This window comes from Onychostruthus taczanowskii, unplaced genomic scaffold (assembly GCF_017590055.1).
Source record: "Onychostruthus taczanowskii isolate IOZ18803 unplaced genomic scaffold, ASM1759005v1 scaffold40, whole genome shotgun sequence".
Lineage (NCBI taxonomy): Eukaryota > Metazoa > Chordata > Aves > Passeriformes > Passeridae > Onychostruthus > Onychostruthus taczanowskii.
The window spans coordinates 7,215,881-7,235,207 of record NW_024501460.1 but is presented as its reverse complement, the minus strand read 5'-3'; the positions used below and the strand labels follow the sequence as shown (position 1 = coordinate 7,235,207).

The 19,327-nt window shown below is 43.6% G+C and overlaps 1 protein-coding gene across 1 annotated transcript in view; it reads left to right on the top strand.

Moving 5' to 3' along the window:
- Positions 1-14,952: 14,952 nt before the first annotated feature.
- GMDS (GDP-mannose 4,6-dehydratase) overlaps positions 14,953-19,327 on the top strand; it is a 409,517-nt gene continuing 405,142 nt past the window's right edge. The window contains exon 1 of the mRNA XM_041413197.1: positions 14,953-15,251. Coding sequence (XP_041269131.1) covers positions 15,135-15,251 — 117 coding nt within the window. The 5' untranslated portion in view covers positions 14,953-15,134. The remainder of the gene's footprint in view (positions 15,252-19,327) is intronic.

The window sequence follows — 19,327 nt, the reverse complement described above, 5'->3', positions numbered from 1 at the left end:
CCTCATTCATGACATGGGAATGAGAATGCAGGAAAGGGGATGTGCCAGTTGCTGCCACAGAAGGAGGTACCAGTGCAAGAAGGAAGGAAAGATAGTTTGGAGATGAAAATTAGGGAATGGACGGATATTTCATACTTGCTATTACTCAATATTAGCAATAAAGAAGATACTGAACTGTCTTGCACCCAGCTTTACACCCAACTAACTCAGTAATTGGTATGCTGCAGTGATGCCTTGAGAGGTTACCTAGAGCAGAGACAGTGTTAAAGGAATAAAGTAGGTATTTATTAAAAAGGCCTTCAAAGGGATACCTTGGGCAGTACAAGAGCACAGCCATGACTCCACCCACGATGGAAGACAGGTCATGAGTTTTCATACCTTAATAGCTTTACATTTACATATTGGGGTTAATTGTCCAATTACAGCTTCAGCTTATAAAGTCCCATCCTCCCAGACTGCCTTCCTCAATTCGCTGTTGTTTGTACTTTTTGGGCCTGAAACTGTAACAGTGTCCTTGGTTCTCAGGCTGGAAAAGGACCGTTTTGTCTAACTAAACTATGAGGAGAACTTGCTAACACTATGTATGAAGTTCAGAATTATATACCAATGCAGTACAGACTCTGGACAATATGAAAGCTAAAAGTTAAGGCATCACAGTCAGGATGTAAACATCTATCCAGTCTACTAATTTTTGCAAATCGTAGAAATTTCTAAGCTTTCCAAACCTCAGCCTTTCTTCTCAGCCATGGCTTCTAGTTCTTTTCCTCTATGACTACATAGTATTACTCAGAACACTGAAAGTTTTAGCGAGCCTTTAATAGTAAAAATTACAGCTGCCTTATCTCTCTGGTAGATCTTGGATGTCTTCCAATTACTCTTTATTTCCACCTGAAACAAGGCAAGGAGCAAAGCACGATACTCTGAATCACAGGGCTCAGTCCTGAAGGGAGTCCTGATAATTCTAGGGGAGATTTTTAAAACATGATTTGGCCTTGATTTTAGGATGAAGTCCACACTGAAGCAAGCACTGGGTGTTGCTTATGTCATCCTCAATATGCTATGGTAGTAGTTTTAACACAGAAGTTTTCAAAGTGGAGTATTCTGTAGAGACCATGTATTGGCACAAGTGGTGGATAACAAGTTTTCAAATATTTTCTTCACTTGTTGCTAAGTAGGTGGAACTGCCATGAATGAACAGCCCCATAAATAAAGCATCCCATTAGCCTCTGCAAAAGCTTTTTATCAGGCAAATTCTGCCTTATGGCCAAATTAGATGCTTAATGATTGTCACATAGTAAGTCCTTCTCAGTCTTTGAACAAAGTTATTGGAAATAAGCTTTCAAGACCTGACTAGACCCAGGTAAGATGCTGAATTCTGATGGCTGCTTAAAAATCCAAGTTCATTATTTCCAGGGTTTCTTTTCAGTCAGTTTGACCTGGAAGACACATTTGGAACTATGACAGTGTGTATTTCAATATCTCCTTTGATCTATCTTGTGTTCTTCTCTGTAGGGATCTTCTCTGTAATACCTCTCAGGTCTCACTCCTGAGTCAGCACATAAGCGATTAAGCAATTGCACAGCTGTCTGGCAAATGTTACTTGGAAATAATTATTAACTTTCTTGACTGGAGGTATTGAGTCAGATTATTATACCAAAGAATTTCTGGATACATCTTGCATGCTCCTTATGTACTTTGCTCTTTGGTTATTGAATGACCCTGCAACCCTGCCCACAAAGCCAGGAATTCTGCAAGCTGAATCCTGGATTATATTTGTTTAAGCAAAAGGAAGGATAGGAAGTGGAAATTAATTCTGAGCCAATTTGTATTTGGACTGGATATCCAGCCACCTCAAAATTGAAGCCAAACACAATGCAGAAGGGCAGTCTTTTACCCAACGAAAATACAGCCATCCATCCACACCTACATGTGGCTGAAGCAAGATAGGCCCCTCCAGTCTCACCAATGTTCTCATTAAAGAGAAAAAAAAGCACCGCTTAAATTCCATTTAGGTTTGTGGAATTGGAAACCAAAAGGGACTAGATCACATGGTGTAACCCCTAAGTCACAGGCCATTAAATTTTACTTAGTTGCTCTGTTGAGCTCAATAACTTTTATTTGGCTAAAGCACAGTTTGTGTTTTGGCCTCTGGTAAGGCAAGTAATCTTTTTTTGAAAGATAAAGAGGGACAAAGCTGTTATTTTTATTTACACAATTGAGTACATATATGTTCCTTTTTAGCACCTGAGAACTGGGTTTTAGCTTGGAGGATATGCTCAGGTGAGTAAGGAGGTAACCTGCCAGCCAGCTGTCACCCACTAGGCTCACAAGATGATCCATGTCTTGCTGAGGAGAATGCATGGGGAAAGAGGAGGGAGGGGAATGCACACAGACACACCAGTCCTGGTTCAGCTCCACCTCATGCATGCAGACTCCTTTCAAGGACTCCATTTAAAAACAAAGAAAACAGCTCTTTGTCATTAATCCCTTAATTTGCACAAATACCTCAGATGTGTAATGTTTTCCAAACCACAGTTTTAAAGGTTCACATAATTAACAGAGTAATATAAACCACTTCTATTCCAGCTGAAAAAAAGATGTGGCTGGTGTTAAAACAAGATTCAAACTCAACAGGCTGAAAGAGTGAATCACTCACACTTAGACATTGTGCAAGTTGATTTGAATCCTTTTTGTTTTGTTAATAAATAAATTATGTTACGTAATAATTTAACTAGAAATATATTACCTGCTGATATCCAGATTCAATGTACAAACTTCTTTTTGGCAGGCTAATTGAGTGCTCTTTTTAAGAGATTTAAAATAAAGACACTCCTTTTAACAGAAATGGGATGCCTTATGCTTGATATTTTATACTTTGAACTTTTTAGAGCTCCATCTTTAATTTGCTGTTTTAACAATATCTAATCTAGGATTCATTTTAATTTTTATTTTTTTTTAGAAATGCTACGCACCCTGCAGAACTTGCATGCAGAGTTACGAATCAGTACAACTGAACAGCCACTGGAGAGCAGTCTTCAAGCTACAGTTAAGCATACTGATCATACTTTGGCTATATACCGATGAGATTTTACCTTGCTGTGTTTCCATTGCCCATATTTATGTATTTTCTCCTGGTCTGGCCAGCTATTGTTTTCTAATTTCCTTCCCCACAGCATGGGTAGACTAAAATAGCCTGCAGAACTTCTGGAGGAAATATTTTATAGCTTTATCCAGTAAAAGCTTGATACAAAGCCATTTAGCTTAGTGAATGTCTTTCCATTGACTGGAGTAGTTTGCTTCCAACCTTCTGGTTCACAGTCTCAGCATTTAAATGACTTCACTGATGTTAGGGTTGATGAAATGAAGTTACTTACTACTTTTTATTCAGCCTGCCAAACAGTGTTTTGGTTACTGTAGTTTTCGTTGATGAACTTGAGAGAGAATCTGATTCAAAGCTCATGGAGCTCAGGAAGTGATAAATCTGGACCACTGTGTTTGCTGCTGCAGGTGTGATATGGAGTCCAGGCCTGCAATTCTTCCCCTAAGCATGTACAGCCACCAGAACCCAAACAGCAAAACTGCCTGTTCCAGCTGAGTTGAGGATTGAGACACTTGGAGAAGGAACCTAAAGGAAGATACCTTGCTGTCTTACAATGAAAAAGATGATAAACATAACCTCATTATTTACAGCCAATAATTTGATTCCTATTTTTCAAATGAGGTCTTTATTTCCCTGGGTGAAGGTTGCACCTGCCAGAAATTTGCTGAAAATAAAACATGGTAAAAATGTGGGTGTGAAATCCTGTTTGGAAAAATGGAGACCACCAAAAAATCAAAATAGTCTTTTCTGTGTAAATCCTGTCCTTTACATTGTTACAGTGTGCATTACTGGCCATGTCATCCTAGTCAATGGGAAGTTTGGTTGGATATCATGATGAGGACTTTGCTGGACAAGTAGTGCAGGCTAGCACATAAAGTCTAACCACTTAGAAACACAGTAACAATTTGGTTAAAAGTTCCAGGAGTTTCCTACAGGGTTTGTCAGACCTCTGTGGTTTCTGTTTGAAATTACAGCAGATTTTTTCCAGTGGAGCATAGCAGCCGAATGTGTGCCCCATGTGCAGAGTGGGAGGTTTCTCACATTCCCACCTTGCAGTCAGAAAGTTTTCTGGCAGCAAGAAGTGCTAATTTAACAAATATCTTTCCAGTGCCATTTTGCCAGCAGGCAACCAGAAACATCTCTAGGTGTTCAAAACAGAGGTGGTGTTGGAAATGGAAAAAAACAAGATTTATCCAAAGAAGTTTGAGGCCACTCCTGAGGCTCTGTCCTGGAAGGCCCCACCCAATTCTGCAGAAAGCCAATACCTGACCTGATACACGTTTTATTTAAATAAATGCTAGTTCAGTTGCCACCAGGGAGAAGAAAGCCTGTTTGTAATTTTGGATAAGGTCCCTGTATGTGTGACCAAGAAGCCCCATCTTGGTTAATCAGTTTTCTCCTGTATCTCTTCCTTTTCCTTCTTTCTGTTCCTCAGTTCTTGTTTTAAAGCCAAAACAGTGCTCATCCTGAAGTGGTTACAGGAATTTTCTTGAGGTCTGGTGAAATACCTTTCCTTGTTTGACTCAGTTTAATAGCTTGGTTTGAAAGGCAAAGCATGTCTGCAAAAGCACACCCTTCTACCTCCAGCCACAGGGATTTCTGTACAATTGCTCTTTGCCTGGCCAGAAGAGACAGCTCTTCAAAAACACCCTGGAAGGAAAAGGGAAGGGGCTGGATGATGAGCAGGGTGGTATTCAAAGATTAACCACCAGAATTAAGCAGATGCTTCTATTAACCATCTGGCTCAGCCACACCAAGGGCTGATTTGATCCAGAAGGCAGAGACACTACCTCATAGCCCATAACACATGAGTCAGTGAAAGCATCTGACAAAGATGACCAAGTAATTATAGTCACCAAAATGGTCAGATTTGTTGGTAGAGTCGGAGGTGGGACGCAGCTGATGCTCTCACTTCCTCATACACACGGGCCAATTGTGTCACCAGGGCTATAGTCAAACACTTTAGCATGATGGCTCGAGTCCTGCCAAAGAAATCTTTACTCAGTTAACCAAGAAAATTTTTTGTTCTAATAATCATGTAGTGACTGTAAAACACAAATAAAATACTGAACATTTTGGGCCATATTCTTTGGGGGTCTTTTGCTGCTAGAGAGTCTGGTGGTCCTTTGCTGCTGGGCAAAGGGTCTGGTAAAATAATAAAAAGTGGTGACCACCTCAGTTACACCCAGGGAGGTTATGGGCGTAGCACTGGCTTCTACAACACAGAAAATGTTTTGGAAGGAGTGTTGTTATTAGCAGATCTGGTCTCTTGAGCTTAGAGAAGCCAGAAATGAGGGTGTCAGAAATGTCACTGCTAATCTGCCCTATAAAAAAACCTCAAAACAAAACAAAATAAAACAAAAACAAATCAAAGCCAAACATAAACAAGCAGACCACCAAACCAAACCAAGCAACATACCCTCATTTCTTATGGCAACAGCCTTGAGAATATGAGCTGGTTAAAACTGGCCACTGAGGTTGAAAATATGTTTTGGTTTTTGTTTTTTTATTCCTTGAACTGTGGCTTATTAGTGGCCTTTCTTTCATCAGTGCTTGGCTATCCTTTAAAATGCAATATGGATCTGTCCTTCTGAATGGTGGGGAATTTGCTTTCTTGGTGCTGTGGCAAATGTTTTTGCCTGTATTGTAAAGGCACTGCCCTACCCAGCCTTTTGGTAGCTGGTCCCTGAGGCCTGCTCAGATCTGGTGCCCTTGCTTGGAACCTTGGAACCATGATGGGGAAGGAAATGGGTGAGAAAAAGCTGAGGAAGGAGGGGTCTGGTCCCCTCGGCTTAGGAGGTCTGTACAAGCCAAGGAACTCACCCATGATCCCTGCGCCTGGCCATGTGCCTCACTGATTTGGACACTGGCTCTGGCTTGCAGACTTGATATTCTGGCTTGTCCTTGGCTTTGCCTCATTGCCACAGACTTGTCTGGTGAATTAGACTTGACTAACCCTGGTTACTACCACAGGACCTGCTCTGCTCTTTGTTTCTGGGTGCTGTAGTACTGCATCCCTCGTCAGTGAAATGGTTGCCCAGCCAGTCTGGCTATAGCCCTTGCCTCCCAGCCTCACCCGTGCTGCTCCCTCAAACTGGGATTGTCACAAGTGTTTGTTCAGCTATCAAATTTATGGCTGAAAGAACAGCGTGATGTCAAGCAATAGGGAAGTGATGACCTGTGTGAGACAAGAGTAATCTATGGGATTCAGTCTCTCACTCTCTGATTGCAGCTCTGCTACCTGTGTAACCCTGAAGAGTCCACTAAGAGCAGGAGAGCACAATAAACCTTTGGCTGCTGTTGGATTAGCTAGTGCCATTTATGAGAGCCTGCCTGGCACTTGAGGATGTGTGGAAATTCAATGGGATTCTTTGGTATTGACCATGTGGAGGTCAAGATCCCACTCCTGTCAAAATACCGTAAGGCTGACGGCATCCTTGAAGCATCAAGTAGAATGTCACTTGTCCAGGCCAGGGGCAACTGTTGCAGGTCATTCCTGATTAATATTCATCTAGTCTGTTATCAGGGAACTAAACTGTGGAGCTGCCACAAGATGCCTATGTGATCTATTCCAGGGCTGTAAATTCTTAACCTTAAAATTCTACTATATTTTGTCCTATCTGAAGAGGACAGAAAATAGATTACTCTCTAACTTTTTGGTGCAGCTTCTTACACATTTGAAGACTGTCTTGGTCCTTCCTTTCTTCCTTGACAGTATCATTCACTCCTATGTTAAAAGACCCCACTTTTTTCCCCAACTTTGCTTCCAAATTTTTTAGAATTGGTGATTTTCATGGCTGTCCTCCATCTTCTGAACATCCTGCAACAAACACAGTGCCCTGTTTGAGACCCTAACACTAAATCATCCATTAGTATTACTTCACCTACTTATAGATTATACCTAATGTCTGTACTACGTTTTCTCATTTCAGTAACAATATGCTTTTGTTGGCTCCATTAAAAGTTTTGTACTTATTTATAATCACAGTTCCTTATTCTGTGTTTTTTAAACTGATTAGTTCCGCAACCCCCGCACCAAAATGCACTATTTTGAATTAGTCCCTGTTGAATTAATATGATTTTTCCCACAGATCATTTTATTGGAGATAATTTTTATTTCTAATCTAACTTATTTACATTCCCACTCAGCCTCACAGAAATCCCTCTATTATATCTTCTAGACTGTTAGAGGTAACACCACCTTGGATAGATCCATTCCTTTGCAATGGATCTTAACTGTCAGTCACATTTCAGCAAAAAGACATTAAATAAGCTGTCTTTCATTGTCATTTGCTAGTAATTACTCTTCCATTGAGTAGTTAATTAACTCTGGTTTTTCCTATTATTAATGCACTGACAGAAGGATTTCACAAGCAATAGTTTGTGAAATCTATTCAGGACTATCATCTTGCTGGCCTATCTGGTGTTGCTCTTGTGTGCTGTTGAAAATAATCTTTAACACTGTGATACAGTTTCTACTTCCTATATAATTTCCTCCCATGTTAGGGATCAAAGGGATATAACCAAGTTGGTCACTTACTCTGCTTCCTGACCATTGCCTGCACCTGGAAATTATGCAGTTGCACCTTTAATATAATTTCTTTCATGGTACATGATTTCTTTTTCAAATTCCCTTTTTTCCTTAGATCAGCCTTCCAGGAAATGTTACCTAACGACTCTCTGGATAACTGAAATCTGTCCTCCTGAAATCCTGTTGACTTTTACTGTAGTGTTGCCTCTTTCTAGTCCCAAGGAAATGTGAATTCTGTCATATCCCCGTCACTGGCACCCACATTCCTATTTGACCAGCTCCAGCACGTTCTGTTTGTAGGTTCAGAGCCGGCACAGTTTGTGACAAACCAAAAGAAGGGCTACCAGAGTCTGACTCTGTCAACACCCAGCAAACAGTTAATGCATTCTAATGGGGCAATAAAGAAGTAATTTTGCGTATAATTCTTCTGGGTTTGGTCACAACTAATCACAGAACAATTCGTCCCAGGCACACAAGGCTGTGAGACAGCTTTCTACCCACTTGAAATACGCATGTAAAAACAACAGCATTAATTCTTACCTTACACTTAGCCACAAATAAAATGCAAAAGGATACATAAAAAGTGTGAATAGCATATATCTAGCCAAATACATGTGCTGTTACAAAACAACACAGCTCCAGAAAAGCAGAGCCCTCTGTGGTCCGTATCTTGTATCTCTCACATTCTACTCGTGTGTTCTATGAGTGAGGAGACAATTTGGAAAAGCAACCACAGGCATTTTGACCCACCTTCCAAAAAAATTATCCAGACTACAGGACAGTTATTTCTTTTCATTTTCCTGCTAAAAATGTTATAACTCACTTCTTTCTTTGCTCTCTGCTATAGCCCTGAGTTCAGTGACAAGGAACAGATGCTGACTTACCACCCCATTTAAGTTAATTCATTGAATAGCTAACATTTGCTTAATGGGAACTCTCTTAACAGACACCATACCACTCTGTGAGTGCATTGTTTTTTTCCCAAGGTGGTCTTTTTTATAGTGTGAGAAATATGGGGTTGTTGTTTTCTTTTCTGATTAGTAGTCTTTTAGACAAGATTTATGTAAGAATTTGGGTGTATATTACACTATATTTAGGGATGGCCAAGAAAAGAAAGAACTTGTGTAAGAAAGAAGAGAACTCTTGTACTGTATTCTGATGTCTTTCCAGAGCAGCAGTCCCTGATGTCCTCATTCACATTAGTGAGTGGACTAAAGAATTCCAGTGGGAGTACAAACTCTGCATTGTTGAAACTTACTCCCCGTAAAGAAAATGTCTGTAATAGAAAGATGAATCTTGGTGCACATCAGGGCACTGGATGGAGATACATGGGTTTTTCTGTGTACGTGTATGAGTTGTGGCATTTGGGAAAAACCTGGCCTTCCAGTAGCTGCTCTTTTCTCTTTCTTTGGGCAGACTTTCAAGGCTTATCATAGAACTTGTAGTTCCTTCTCTGATACCCCGTTCAGGGAAAAAAGAAACAAAGTCCAACAAATAAGATTTTAATCAGTCACATTTTTATATGTTTCTCATTCTCATCAGGCCCAGTGATTTCAGGTGGTTTTTCAAACCTACCAGTTAAATGTTGACAGCATTCTTTCTGTATGGTGTATTTTCATATCACTGCCATTCTTCTGGAAGCACTGCATGTGAACATCACCATAGGGAGGAGTTGGATATTTGGGATTCAGATTCTGTCTTTGTAAGCTTCTGCAAAATATGCAAACTTGCTTGTCAGGTCTAGCAAAATTATGCTTTTATAGTTTTCTGAACTTCAACCACTAGACTTCTCAAAGAGCTGCCAGCCCTTAAAGGTTTCATTACTCCTAGTACATACTGAAATAATCATGTTGGGCAAAAGTGTTTCTAATCAGTCATGCATGGAGAATTCTCCTTTTCCTTCTAGTTACAAACCTGTTTCTTCTCTCAGGTGTTTTAACTCCAGTGGCTGCAGTCCAGTTAGCATCAGTTCACAAAGCTGCAAGGGACAATTGCATATGCTAACGTATCACTGGGCCTGATGCTTTTTGTATTCATGACTCTTTACTCCCTGCTGGGAATGAAAAGGGACATTTATTTGGTGTTTCTTACAGAAACAATGTCCATAATTAGGTACCTCCAGTGCTGGCTGAGATACAAAGGAACATTTGTTAATTATTTCCGTGTGCTTGAGGAACACATTGCACCAAGGGCTGACTTGCTTGGGGACCACTAGCAGGGAGGTACTAGACTGTCACTGCCATGCTCCTTTTAAACAAAACAGTATTTCTTTTAGAGTCAGGGCTTGGCTTGGATCCCTGGCTCTATCCAAACCCCAAAGGTATCCACAGCCCTGGCTGTCCCTGCCTGCCAACAGGTTCCTCCATCCCTGCTCACGGCCCAGAATCCCATGTCATCAGCCTCTGCCCAGAGATGCTGCAGAAAGGCCAGGCTCCAGCTAACCATAGCCCTGCCCATGTGCCTGAGGCACCAAACATAGCCCACCATGCTGCCTAAATCTCTGCCAGCATTCCTATTTCTTCACACCCGTGCTGTTCTTGCACCAAGCAGAGGAGGGACTGAGACTCGCATGCCTGGTCATGGTGCTGTTCCAGACTTGAGTGTCCCAGGCACAAACTTTTAGGATGGATATAAACAGTGGCACCAAGCTCAGCCTGGATCCTGCTCTTCCATCTGTTTTACTGCAGGGTAGCACAATTTCTCAGTAGTGTTGGAGAATGATGTGAGAGAGCAACATGGCACTGGCACTGCCTCTGCCTTTGAAACACCAGGCTGTGCAGAGTGCTGTGAAAATCACATCATGACAGCAGCAGCAGGAATTGGGTCTCTGCCTTTCAAAGGATGAATCTTTGCCAAGAATTTAGCAAGTCTGACCACTTACCCACCCCTTCAAAAGTAAGCAGACAAGCCTTTGTGAAGAGGAAAAGGAGGCTGTTAGTACTTTGTGGGCTGGGCACAGGCCACAAATGCTGAACACAAAGAGCTCCAGCTGGGAGTCAGTACCGCCAGGAATTTTCCCCCCTTATGTACTGCAGAGTCAAAGAACTGATGACTCAACTTCATTTTCCACTGAGAAGGTCCTCTTGGAAAGAAATTCAGCCTGTTGGGAAGAAGTGCAAGATTTGTCAAGCCCAAAAGATCCACCTGAGAAGCAAGTGGTTCCCAAGTGCTGCTTACCTCCAGGCCCTGGCCTTGAGGCTCACTTTCCAGCACTATCCTTGAAACCTACTATTTCTGCTCCACCTGCTAAATCACCATGTCAGAGCACTGAAGCTGTGCATCACTCCACATGCCCTCAAAAGTTAAAGATAACTGTTAGAAAAACAGAATTATGAGACTCTCCCTCCATTCATCCTTTTGTCTCTGCCCACTCTTCACTTCTTATTTCCTCATGAGATCTGGTGCTTTTCCCCTCACTCCAACATCTGCACTTTCACATTGTGATGGATCTCCTCTGGACTCACCCTTCCCTCCTTTTACACATGTTTTCCACAGCTCCCTAGCTCTATGAAGTTAATGAATACAACTTTTTGCTGCCCTTACTTTAAAACAACAAAGCAGAAAAAGAAGCTATTTCTACAGTACCTTATCCTGAGCCTACCTTGCTTGCCTGCCTGTATACACCAAAAGCTCCCCGGAAAGCACAGTGCACTTGGATGAACTACCCTTCCTCTACTGGCTCCTTTTCTGCACTCCCCAGCCAGCCCTGGTGAGGTTTTGAGCAACCCCTAGATGCCACCGTGGGCTTCACAGCTGGGGATAGGATCCAAAGCATTTGGTAGCTGCAGATAAGCAAAGTAAAGTGCGTTGGAGTCAGCATTTTCCTGTGATCCACGGACACTGATTTAATGGAGTTCACAGCACCATAATGCACAAGTTGATTAAACTATTGGATGAGGATAATTCAGAAGAACCCCAGAAAAAACAAAACCAGTCAGTTTTCCCCTTTGCTGCACTGAATGATGCAGAGAAAGAGGGCTCCACTCAGTCCAATGACAACTTCTAACTCCTGCTCAGAATAGGATGCAGTGGTATCGTGTCAACTTTTACCAGAGCTCTAGCACGAGTGATGCTATTATTGTAATAAAATTAGGGATACCTTTGTCCTACAGTGAATAAAGCCAGCATTTTGAATCAGCTATTTCTACTTCTGAAGCAAGGCTACTTATTTCCTGCAAGAACTTACAACTGATTCACAAGACATCTTAAACCACACATAGTTACCTTTCCAAATTTCAAAGACAATGTGGTCACATCCCCATTTAACCATTGAGATCATCAGGACTGCAATATATGTAGTATTCAAGTGCAATAAGATTTCAGTGTATAGATGTTCTCCCCCCTTTTCACTTTTCCTTAACATTTAAGGTTTTATTTTTTGCAAGCTAACACACTTCAGTCCTTTTCACCTACTACCCCTTTCTTCCTTACTCTCAATGACATTTATTTCCTCTCCAGTTTTCCCTCTCTGCTTCTTCTTTGCTCATTTTACATTATTTCCTGCTTTAGCCAGCTCAACTTCAATTAGCTGTGCTCTCCACCCTTCCTTCCCTAAGATACCTGTTTTTATGCACCAAGTAAATTTCTTCATATCTGTCCTACCTCTTTTCTCCCAGTTCTTGGAGTGGCAGCTTTAAAGGTAATGCTGCACATTCCCCCCAGTTTTTGGAGTGGCACATTTAAAGGTAATGCTGTTCTTTGTGTCTCCTGGGACTTTGTCACACCATTTACTCACCGGACATAAAACTTTTACTGGACACCCATGCTCACACAAGCATCTCCTCTTCCAGGGATCCAAGGGAGCTGGAGGTGCAGATGTGCATCAGCCTGCTGTCTCCTCTTTCCGTGAGGCCTTGCCAGTTTTAGAAGCCAGAGCTGGGTCCACATGGACGCGTGAGAAAGTGATTAGGGGGTGGGCAGACAAAGCTCTAAGTAAGGTAGCACATGCCATGGTACAGGTGCTGGAGGCAGCAAGGAGACATCGGTGCAGCCTAGCACTCAGAGTGAATATTAATCCTGGAGTCCCTGGGGGCTGCTGGTCCAGTTCTCAGCTGCAGTCTGACATAAATTGCTGTCAACACCAGAGCAACTTAGGTAAAATCTAGTACCTGGGCCACAATTGAGCCTTCAGTCTTTTCTGTAAATGTACTTTGGAAGACTTTGGTGACAGAACAGTCTTTGTGCATTAAACCTGGAATGTGCCTGTGCATGCCAGGGGCAGACCTAGCAGGATTATGGTAGCTGGCTAACTGTGTCTGTAACTACTACTGCCAGACTTATAAATGGGACAGAAATTTAAACAAGTTAAAGGGGGCTTTTTTGGGTTTTTTTTTCCTTTTTTTTTTTTTTTTCTTCTTTTTAGCTTCAGTCAGCTGGAACCTGAACTGGGCTACACCCTGTCTGATTTCACTTGCCTGTTTCTAGTATTACTATCGACCAAAAATACAAGCATGAACCCTGGTAAAGTGTTCTCAGCTAAGCCTAGCTGGGATGCTCCCCCCACAGAAGTGACACAGATTGCAGACTCTTCTGGTCTGAATCACTCAGAAATGCAGCAGGAAGGAGATCTACTGCTCTGAATAGAAGAAGAGCAAGAGGTGCCTGTACCTGAGAGTAAAACCAAAGCTAAAGGTCATCGGTCAACTGATGCACTCTATCAATCAGGCAATTTATGGAAGGTATGAACCAGCTCCCCCCCTCAGTGGAGTGTTTTTGGGAAAAATAGTCAAGGAAAATGCTACATGTGAAAAACAGTTCTTGTGGGACACTGGATAACTGGGATAGGAAAAACACTGTTTGGAGAAAGTAACCAAAAAAAAGGCTCTCAACTGCACACATAGGCCCCAGGGAGGGGGGCTCCTCTATTACAGCATCAGGACTCACACCGTCAGCCTGACTCACCAGTTTTTTGAGCAGAACAAGAAGAAACATAAACCAATGAATGGACTGCCAAAGAAAGCTGGAAATGACACACTTATCTAGCCACACAAAGGACAATTTTTAAGGCTGTAGCTCATACACTGCTCTATGCACCTCAGACCTAACAGTAGAGTGAACAATGTACACAAATAAGTAAAGAAAGGAAACTTGCTCCTAACTCCCTCTAATCTTTTCAGATAAAGGTTTGTGCCTTATTTCTGGTATATGGAATTCTGAAACTCTCTGAATTTTATATCTTTTTTTTTTTCCTGTATTATTTTAAAACTGAGAGGGTGGTGCTCATGTGTGATGCCCCTACTCTCTGAATGTGAGACTGTACATGCATAAAGCAAGCACTTAGTGGGATGAAGTCATTTTGCACAAGTAGTAGCCGATGTTGTCAGCTTGATAGAACTGCATGTGCTTGTCGAGAAAAGGCTTCAGAAACACGAGGCAGAAATGGTACAACTGGGATGATATCCTGAAACTGAGTAACTGTGATGCAATACAAATTCTCCATGGCATCACAGACCGTGTGGCTGCAAGAAGGGAATTTAAACCAAGGAAGTGAGGAGCAGCATGCAAGAAACTGTTCACAATTTGAGAGTACAGTTCCATTTGAAGGGCAGCATGCTCCTAGACTCAAGTGTTTGGGTTTTCTTTTTGGTTTTGTTTTTCTTTCTTTTCTTTTTTTTTTTTTTTTTTTTTTTTTGTTTGGTTTGGTTTTAATTTTGTTTTAATAATAATACGGGATTTCAATGGCATTTGTATTTTTTTGATCATGTAACACAATAATAGAAAAATTAGCAGTACAACGGTCATCTGCATATGCAGAGGCCCCATCATCCAAGCATGCATTGAGGGAACGGATGCGAAATCCTTCATGGAATAACAGCAAATCACGGACAGGCACCTTCTTCCTTGTACGTACAGCGACCTGCTTGCCGCCTCGGTATACGCCGTGCTGGTCCAGTGCCTTATCAGAAGAAACACTTGTTGTAAATCCCTTTTTCCAGAAGCCTTTGGTCCGTTCATAACCAGGAGTGGGAAGGCTCGGCACCTCCAGCGCGGCCCCGCGGCGGTCCCGCGGTGACTCCTCCGCGCCGCGGGGGGCGCTGTGCGCCCGGCCCCGCTCGCCTCACGTAGCACCGCCGGCGCATCCTGCGGCCCGACACGCGGCCAGGAAGTCGGGCAGCCTCACTCCCCCTCCTCTTCTTCCTCCTCCTCTTCTTCCTCCTTCTGCTTCTCCTCCTCCTCCTCCGGCCACGCCCCTCCCCGCCTGCTCTCAGCCAATCACCGCGCCAGCTTTCGGCCCCGGCGCATCTCCCGCCCCTTTAGGGAAGCGGCGGGGCTCCTGATTGGCTGCGGGGTCGGGCCGCGCGGCGGGAGCGGCGCCGAGCGCGGGGCGGGCGGGCGGCGAGCGCGGAAATGCCGCGGCGGCGGCGGCCGGGGCAGCGCAGGTAACCCGGGTGTCGGCAGGCATCCTCCCTCTGTGCCCGCCCCCAGCGCCGGGAGCCTCGCCCCGGCGGCCGCGCCTCCGCTCCGGGATACCTCCGCACCTGGGACGCGCCCGCCGCCGGGAGGATGGCACAGCCCGCGGCGGAGGAGGCGTGTGGCTGCGGCGCCGCTGCCGCACCGGGAGACGACGGCGAGGAGATGAACGGCAGGAAGGTGGCTCTGATCACCGGCATCACCGGGCAGGTAACGGCGGGGCTCCCCTCGTTCACGTGCCCTCCCGGCGGCGCAGGGAGAGGGAGAGGGGATGGGAAAGACCCCGAGGCGCCCGCAGGCAGCCGTGACTGGGGCCGGCGTGGGAGAGGGGCGGTGGGGGGCTCGGCGTGGGTCTGCCCGGCGCCTTCGCTCCCGGGCCCCGGGGCACATCCCCGCCGGTGCGTTCCCAGCCCGGTGCCCGCTTCCCTTCCCCGTTGGTGCCGCCAGTTCCGTGCCCGGCTGGAGCTCCGTCTGCCAGCCTCCGGCTGGGTCAGAGGCGGACAGACCACCTCGTGGTCTGCCTTGTCTGCCCCGCGGGTCTGTAGTGTTCTTCAGCTGGTGTGAGCGAGATGGGGTGCAATGCTTTTCTTGTCTCGTGTCTGGACTGTCTTGTAGTAGTCTGTACCAGGAATTCATGAGAAGTCAGCTAAACCTGTGCAGGGATGAGGTGTGAAGTGAGCATCGCTGAAAAAGGAGCAGCACCTAGGAAAGACAGCACAAGGAGCCAGTGTTGGGACTCTTCATCCCGATGGTCTGCAGTGGGGAAGGTACCAGTGCAGGTGTGAGGCAGCCGGCGTGGGTTGTGACCTGATCAGGCTTGTCACTCAGAAGGGGTGCTTGTCACTTACCACTGTGACACACTGGGCAGCCATGCATTTACAGTCAGTACCTGCTTTATACTGAAGCCTGAATGGATGACAACAGCGTTTCCCCAGGCCACCATTTGTATTTGTGTACATTCATTGCAGTCTCCCAATTTTTTTGGCTACATTACTCATAGGGATAATGATGCTCTCAGAATCCTGGTGCTTTGAGCAGAAGGTGCAGGAGAAAGATGGCATGGAAAGAGAAAGAAATCGCAATCTCCCTTGGAGCAACTCCTGCATGATGAAAAAAGATATGATGGTGGTGAGTTTTAACCTGGTGAGGTGTGCAGGAGGGTTGATATGTGCACTTTGTGGCTTGTGCTGCTCCACTTCCAGTAGGCAGCTGGGATAGTTGGTTGGACTGTTTGTGCACACAGAGATCTGCATTGCTCTGTCTTTGCTGGCAAGTGGGTGCTAAATGAAAAGTTGTCCTGGACATGCTTACTCATATTTGAGGAACATCTTATTTGCGATGTAGATACCTCCCACTACCTGGAAAAATTTGCTCTCCTTTCACATTGCTTATCTCCAGGAACATGCTGATACTGAATGACTTCTGCTTGGAGGGTGTATCTCCTGTGATTGGTATAACTTGTTAAGTAAGTAATGCATAGTAGCCATTAAGGCTCATTTAGAATCCCAGTGGAACAGTATTTTTTCTTTATGGCTTGCATTTAGTCAGTGACAGCTTCATACATGGAAGAACTTCTTCCCCTTCAACTTTGACTTGTCCTGGTATGTTTTCAGATCCACTGTGAGGTGCTGGTGTGGATTGTTGAGAAGTCCATGAGCACTGTGAAAAAGTACATGTCAAAACAAACATGTTGCTCTTTTACTCTGAGACAGTCAATGCTGTCTCTCTTTCTGTTTTGTAGTGGAAGAACCAGTGGGCTCTTTGTGAGGGAGTAAATCCAGAGACTAGCTTTTCATCTGCTATCTGGAAGAACCTGCACTGTGCTTTGACCATTCACCTGCTGCTTGTGTTTCGCCTCATTATGCCTGGTCCCGTGTGTTTTTGCTACGCATCTTGGTCCGCGCTCTTCTCATGGGTTAGCAGCTGTCTGCCAAGAGCAGGTTCGGGAGAACCATCCAAGGAGCTGTCTGACAAGGAGATGTAACTATGTCTGAGAAAAGCAAAAACTAGTGATCTCTGTGTACTAACACTTTTGCTTGATGTTTATTTCTAGCAAGAGCACAGTCAGAGCTTTCCCAAGGACTCCTTTGGTGCTGTGTGAAAAGTCTTCCAGGTTGTTGGCAGAAGTGCATTTCTCTTCATCAAAGATAGTAAGTTAGAGGCCTGTAGCTACAACACTGTGATTCTTTCAGTACTGTGTTCTCTGTATTACTTTGTCTGCTTTCAAAGCAGCTCTTCCTTCCTAGCTTAACTTTTGACAGGCATTCCAATTATTTATCGTTGGAACATGTGGAGAACCTGAGCTAGGAAAGGCCTTTGCTGGGGTCCTGTAGTTCTCCGTAATTCTGAGATCTGCTGCCAGGATTCCTGGTCCATCTATTTTCTTAAAGAAAGTCATGTACTACTTGTTTCTTACCCCTCTTTGAGGAGACTCACCCAGAAATGGGAGACTTGGATTTTGTTTCCTGTGTGAGAAAGGGAGACTTGCATCTCCCTGTCCCTGAAGAAACAGTGCAATGTGTTTTTAAACTTAGTTACCATGTGTAAAATGTACAAATATGCTGAAGTGGAAGCTGGAGCTCAGCCTTTGTCTCTCCCAGGCAATTATTTTAACAACTGTGCTAAAGAGTATTGGCCTGTTTCAAATGCTTCCTTTAACTGGTGCTCTTTCAAGGTGGGAGATAAAGGCTTGGATCTCTTCAGACTGAAGGTGGTATAGAACAGAATTGGATGATGAACTCCCCTTATTTAAACTGCCCTTTCTGCTACAACAAAAAGCAAGCTGGTGCGGTTGCACTGTATAAGGAACCTGCTTTTGTTTGTGTGTGGCCACTGTACTTTGAGAGTGTTTGCTGAAGTAATGCCCCGTAGGGCCTGGCACATAAGGATAGGTAAAATAAAAGTATTGAGCTCGATGTGGACCATGACAGTTTTGGGCAATTGTGGAGTAGGGCTTTTGTTGTTAGAGTGGTCTTGGGCGAAGTGAGGTGCTGCTTGAACTGGAACAGCCCTTCCTGAGTTGAGATGATGCCACAGCAAGTGTACTTAATCATAATGCTGGAATCAGACAACTCATTTTTCAGAACTTCTGTGTAACCATGAACATGTGGAATGTTCACCTTTTCCACTGAAAAAAGCTGGGGTTTTCTGTCTAGGATGGAGAAAGAGTTGAGCTCAGATAGTTATACTTTGATAATGGAGCGATTGACCGATGATGCAGCTTTTAATTGAAACATAACATAGACATATGGCACAACTGAAACTTCTGATTAAGGGACTTTTAGTGGGGTTCATGAGACTTTACAGCATGCCATAGAAGGATGCACAAGTTCTTCTGTTTAGTGAGAGACTGGAGGCACATGCTATTTGCCAGCTTAACTTCACCTGTTAATGAAATCAGTTCAGGTGACTTGCTTTTCTTCTAGATAGAAGACATTTAGAGGACAGGTATCTGCAAGGGTGAATGTGTTACTGATAAGAAGGCGACTTTGACCTCTGGCCAAATAACAGGAGGAGTTTGCTGCATGCATGGTGAAGCCACAAAGGAGAGCAAGTTTCATAATTCTGTGATCAGGACTTAAATGGCATTCCGGCTCCAAGGGCTGAAACTTTGTTTCTATTAAATCAAAGCAGATGTATCAACCTCTACAAATTCTGCATTCACCTTGGAGTTATGGTGAAATCAGTATCATTCTAGCACTTGCATTGCTGATAAGAGACTCTAAGCATGTAGGCAGTGGTGTTATATACTCCTTTTGCAGTATTGAGATTTCTCTTATCTTTCTCACACCACAGCAGTGGGACGAACCACATTTCGCTGTTTTGCTAAAATGACTTCCAGAGTGAGGCAGTTGGTGTGGTTAGATGGATGAAACATTTCTGAAGTGTCATGTGGGTATTGGTCTGTTGGTAGACTACTTGTGAGTAATGCTTAGCACTTTTTTCTTCATTTAAAGGGAAGTATTTTAAATTATGCAGGCCTCTTGTATGTGTTTAAGTGAAAATACTTTTAAAAAAAATCTCAAAACAGCTTGAATATGACTAAGAGTTTTTTCACAGTGCAAAATAAACGTGCTGGACTTTTCAAAGCTTGGTAACTTGAAGAGTTACTCTGTAAAAATTGAAGTTTTGAATCAAATACTAGTATTGCTAACAATGTAATTCTAGTTATGCAAACATGGCTTGTTGCTTATACCAGGAAGCTACTAAAGCAGTACACTTTTAAAGCATTGTTTTCTAGAGCTTGTGACTAAATATCTGTTAGAATTGCACTTAAATATCTATTC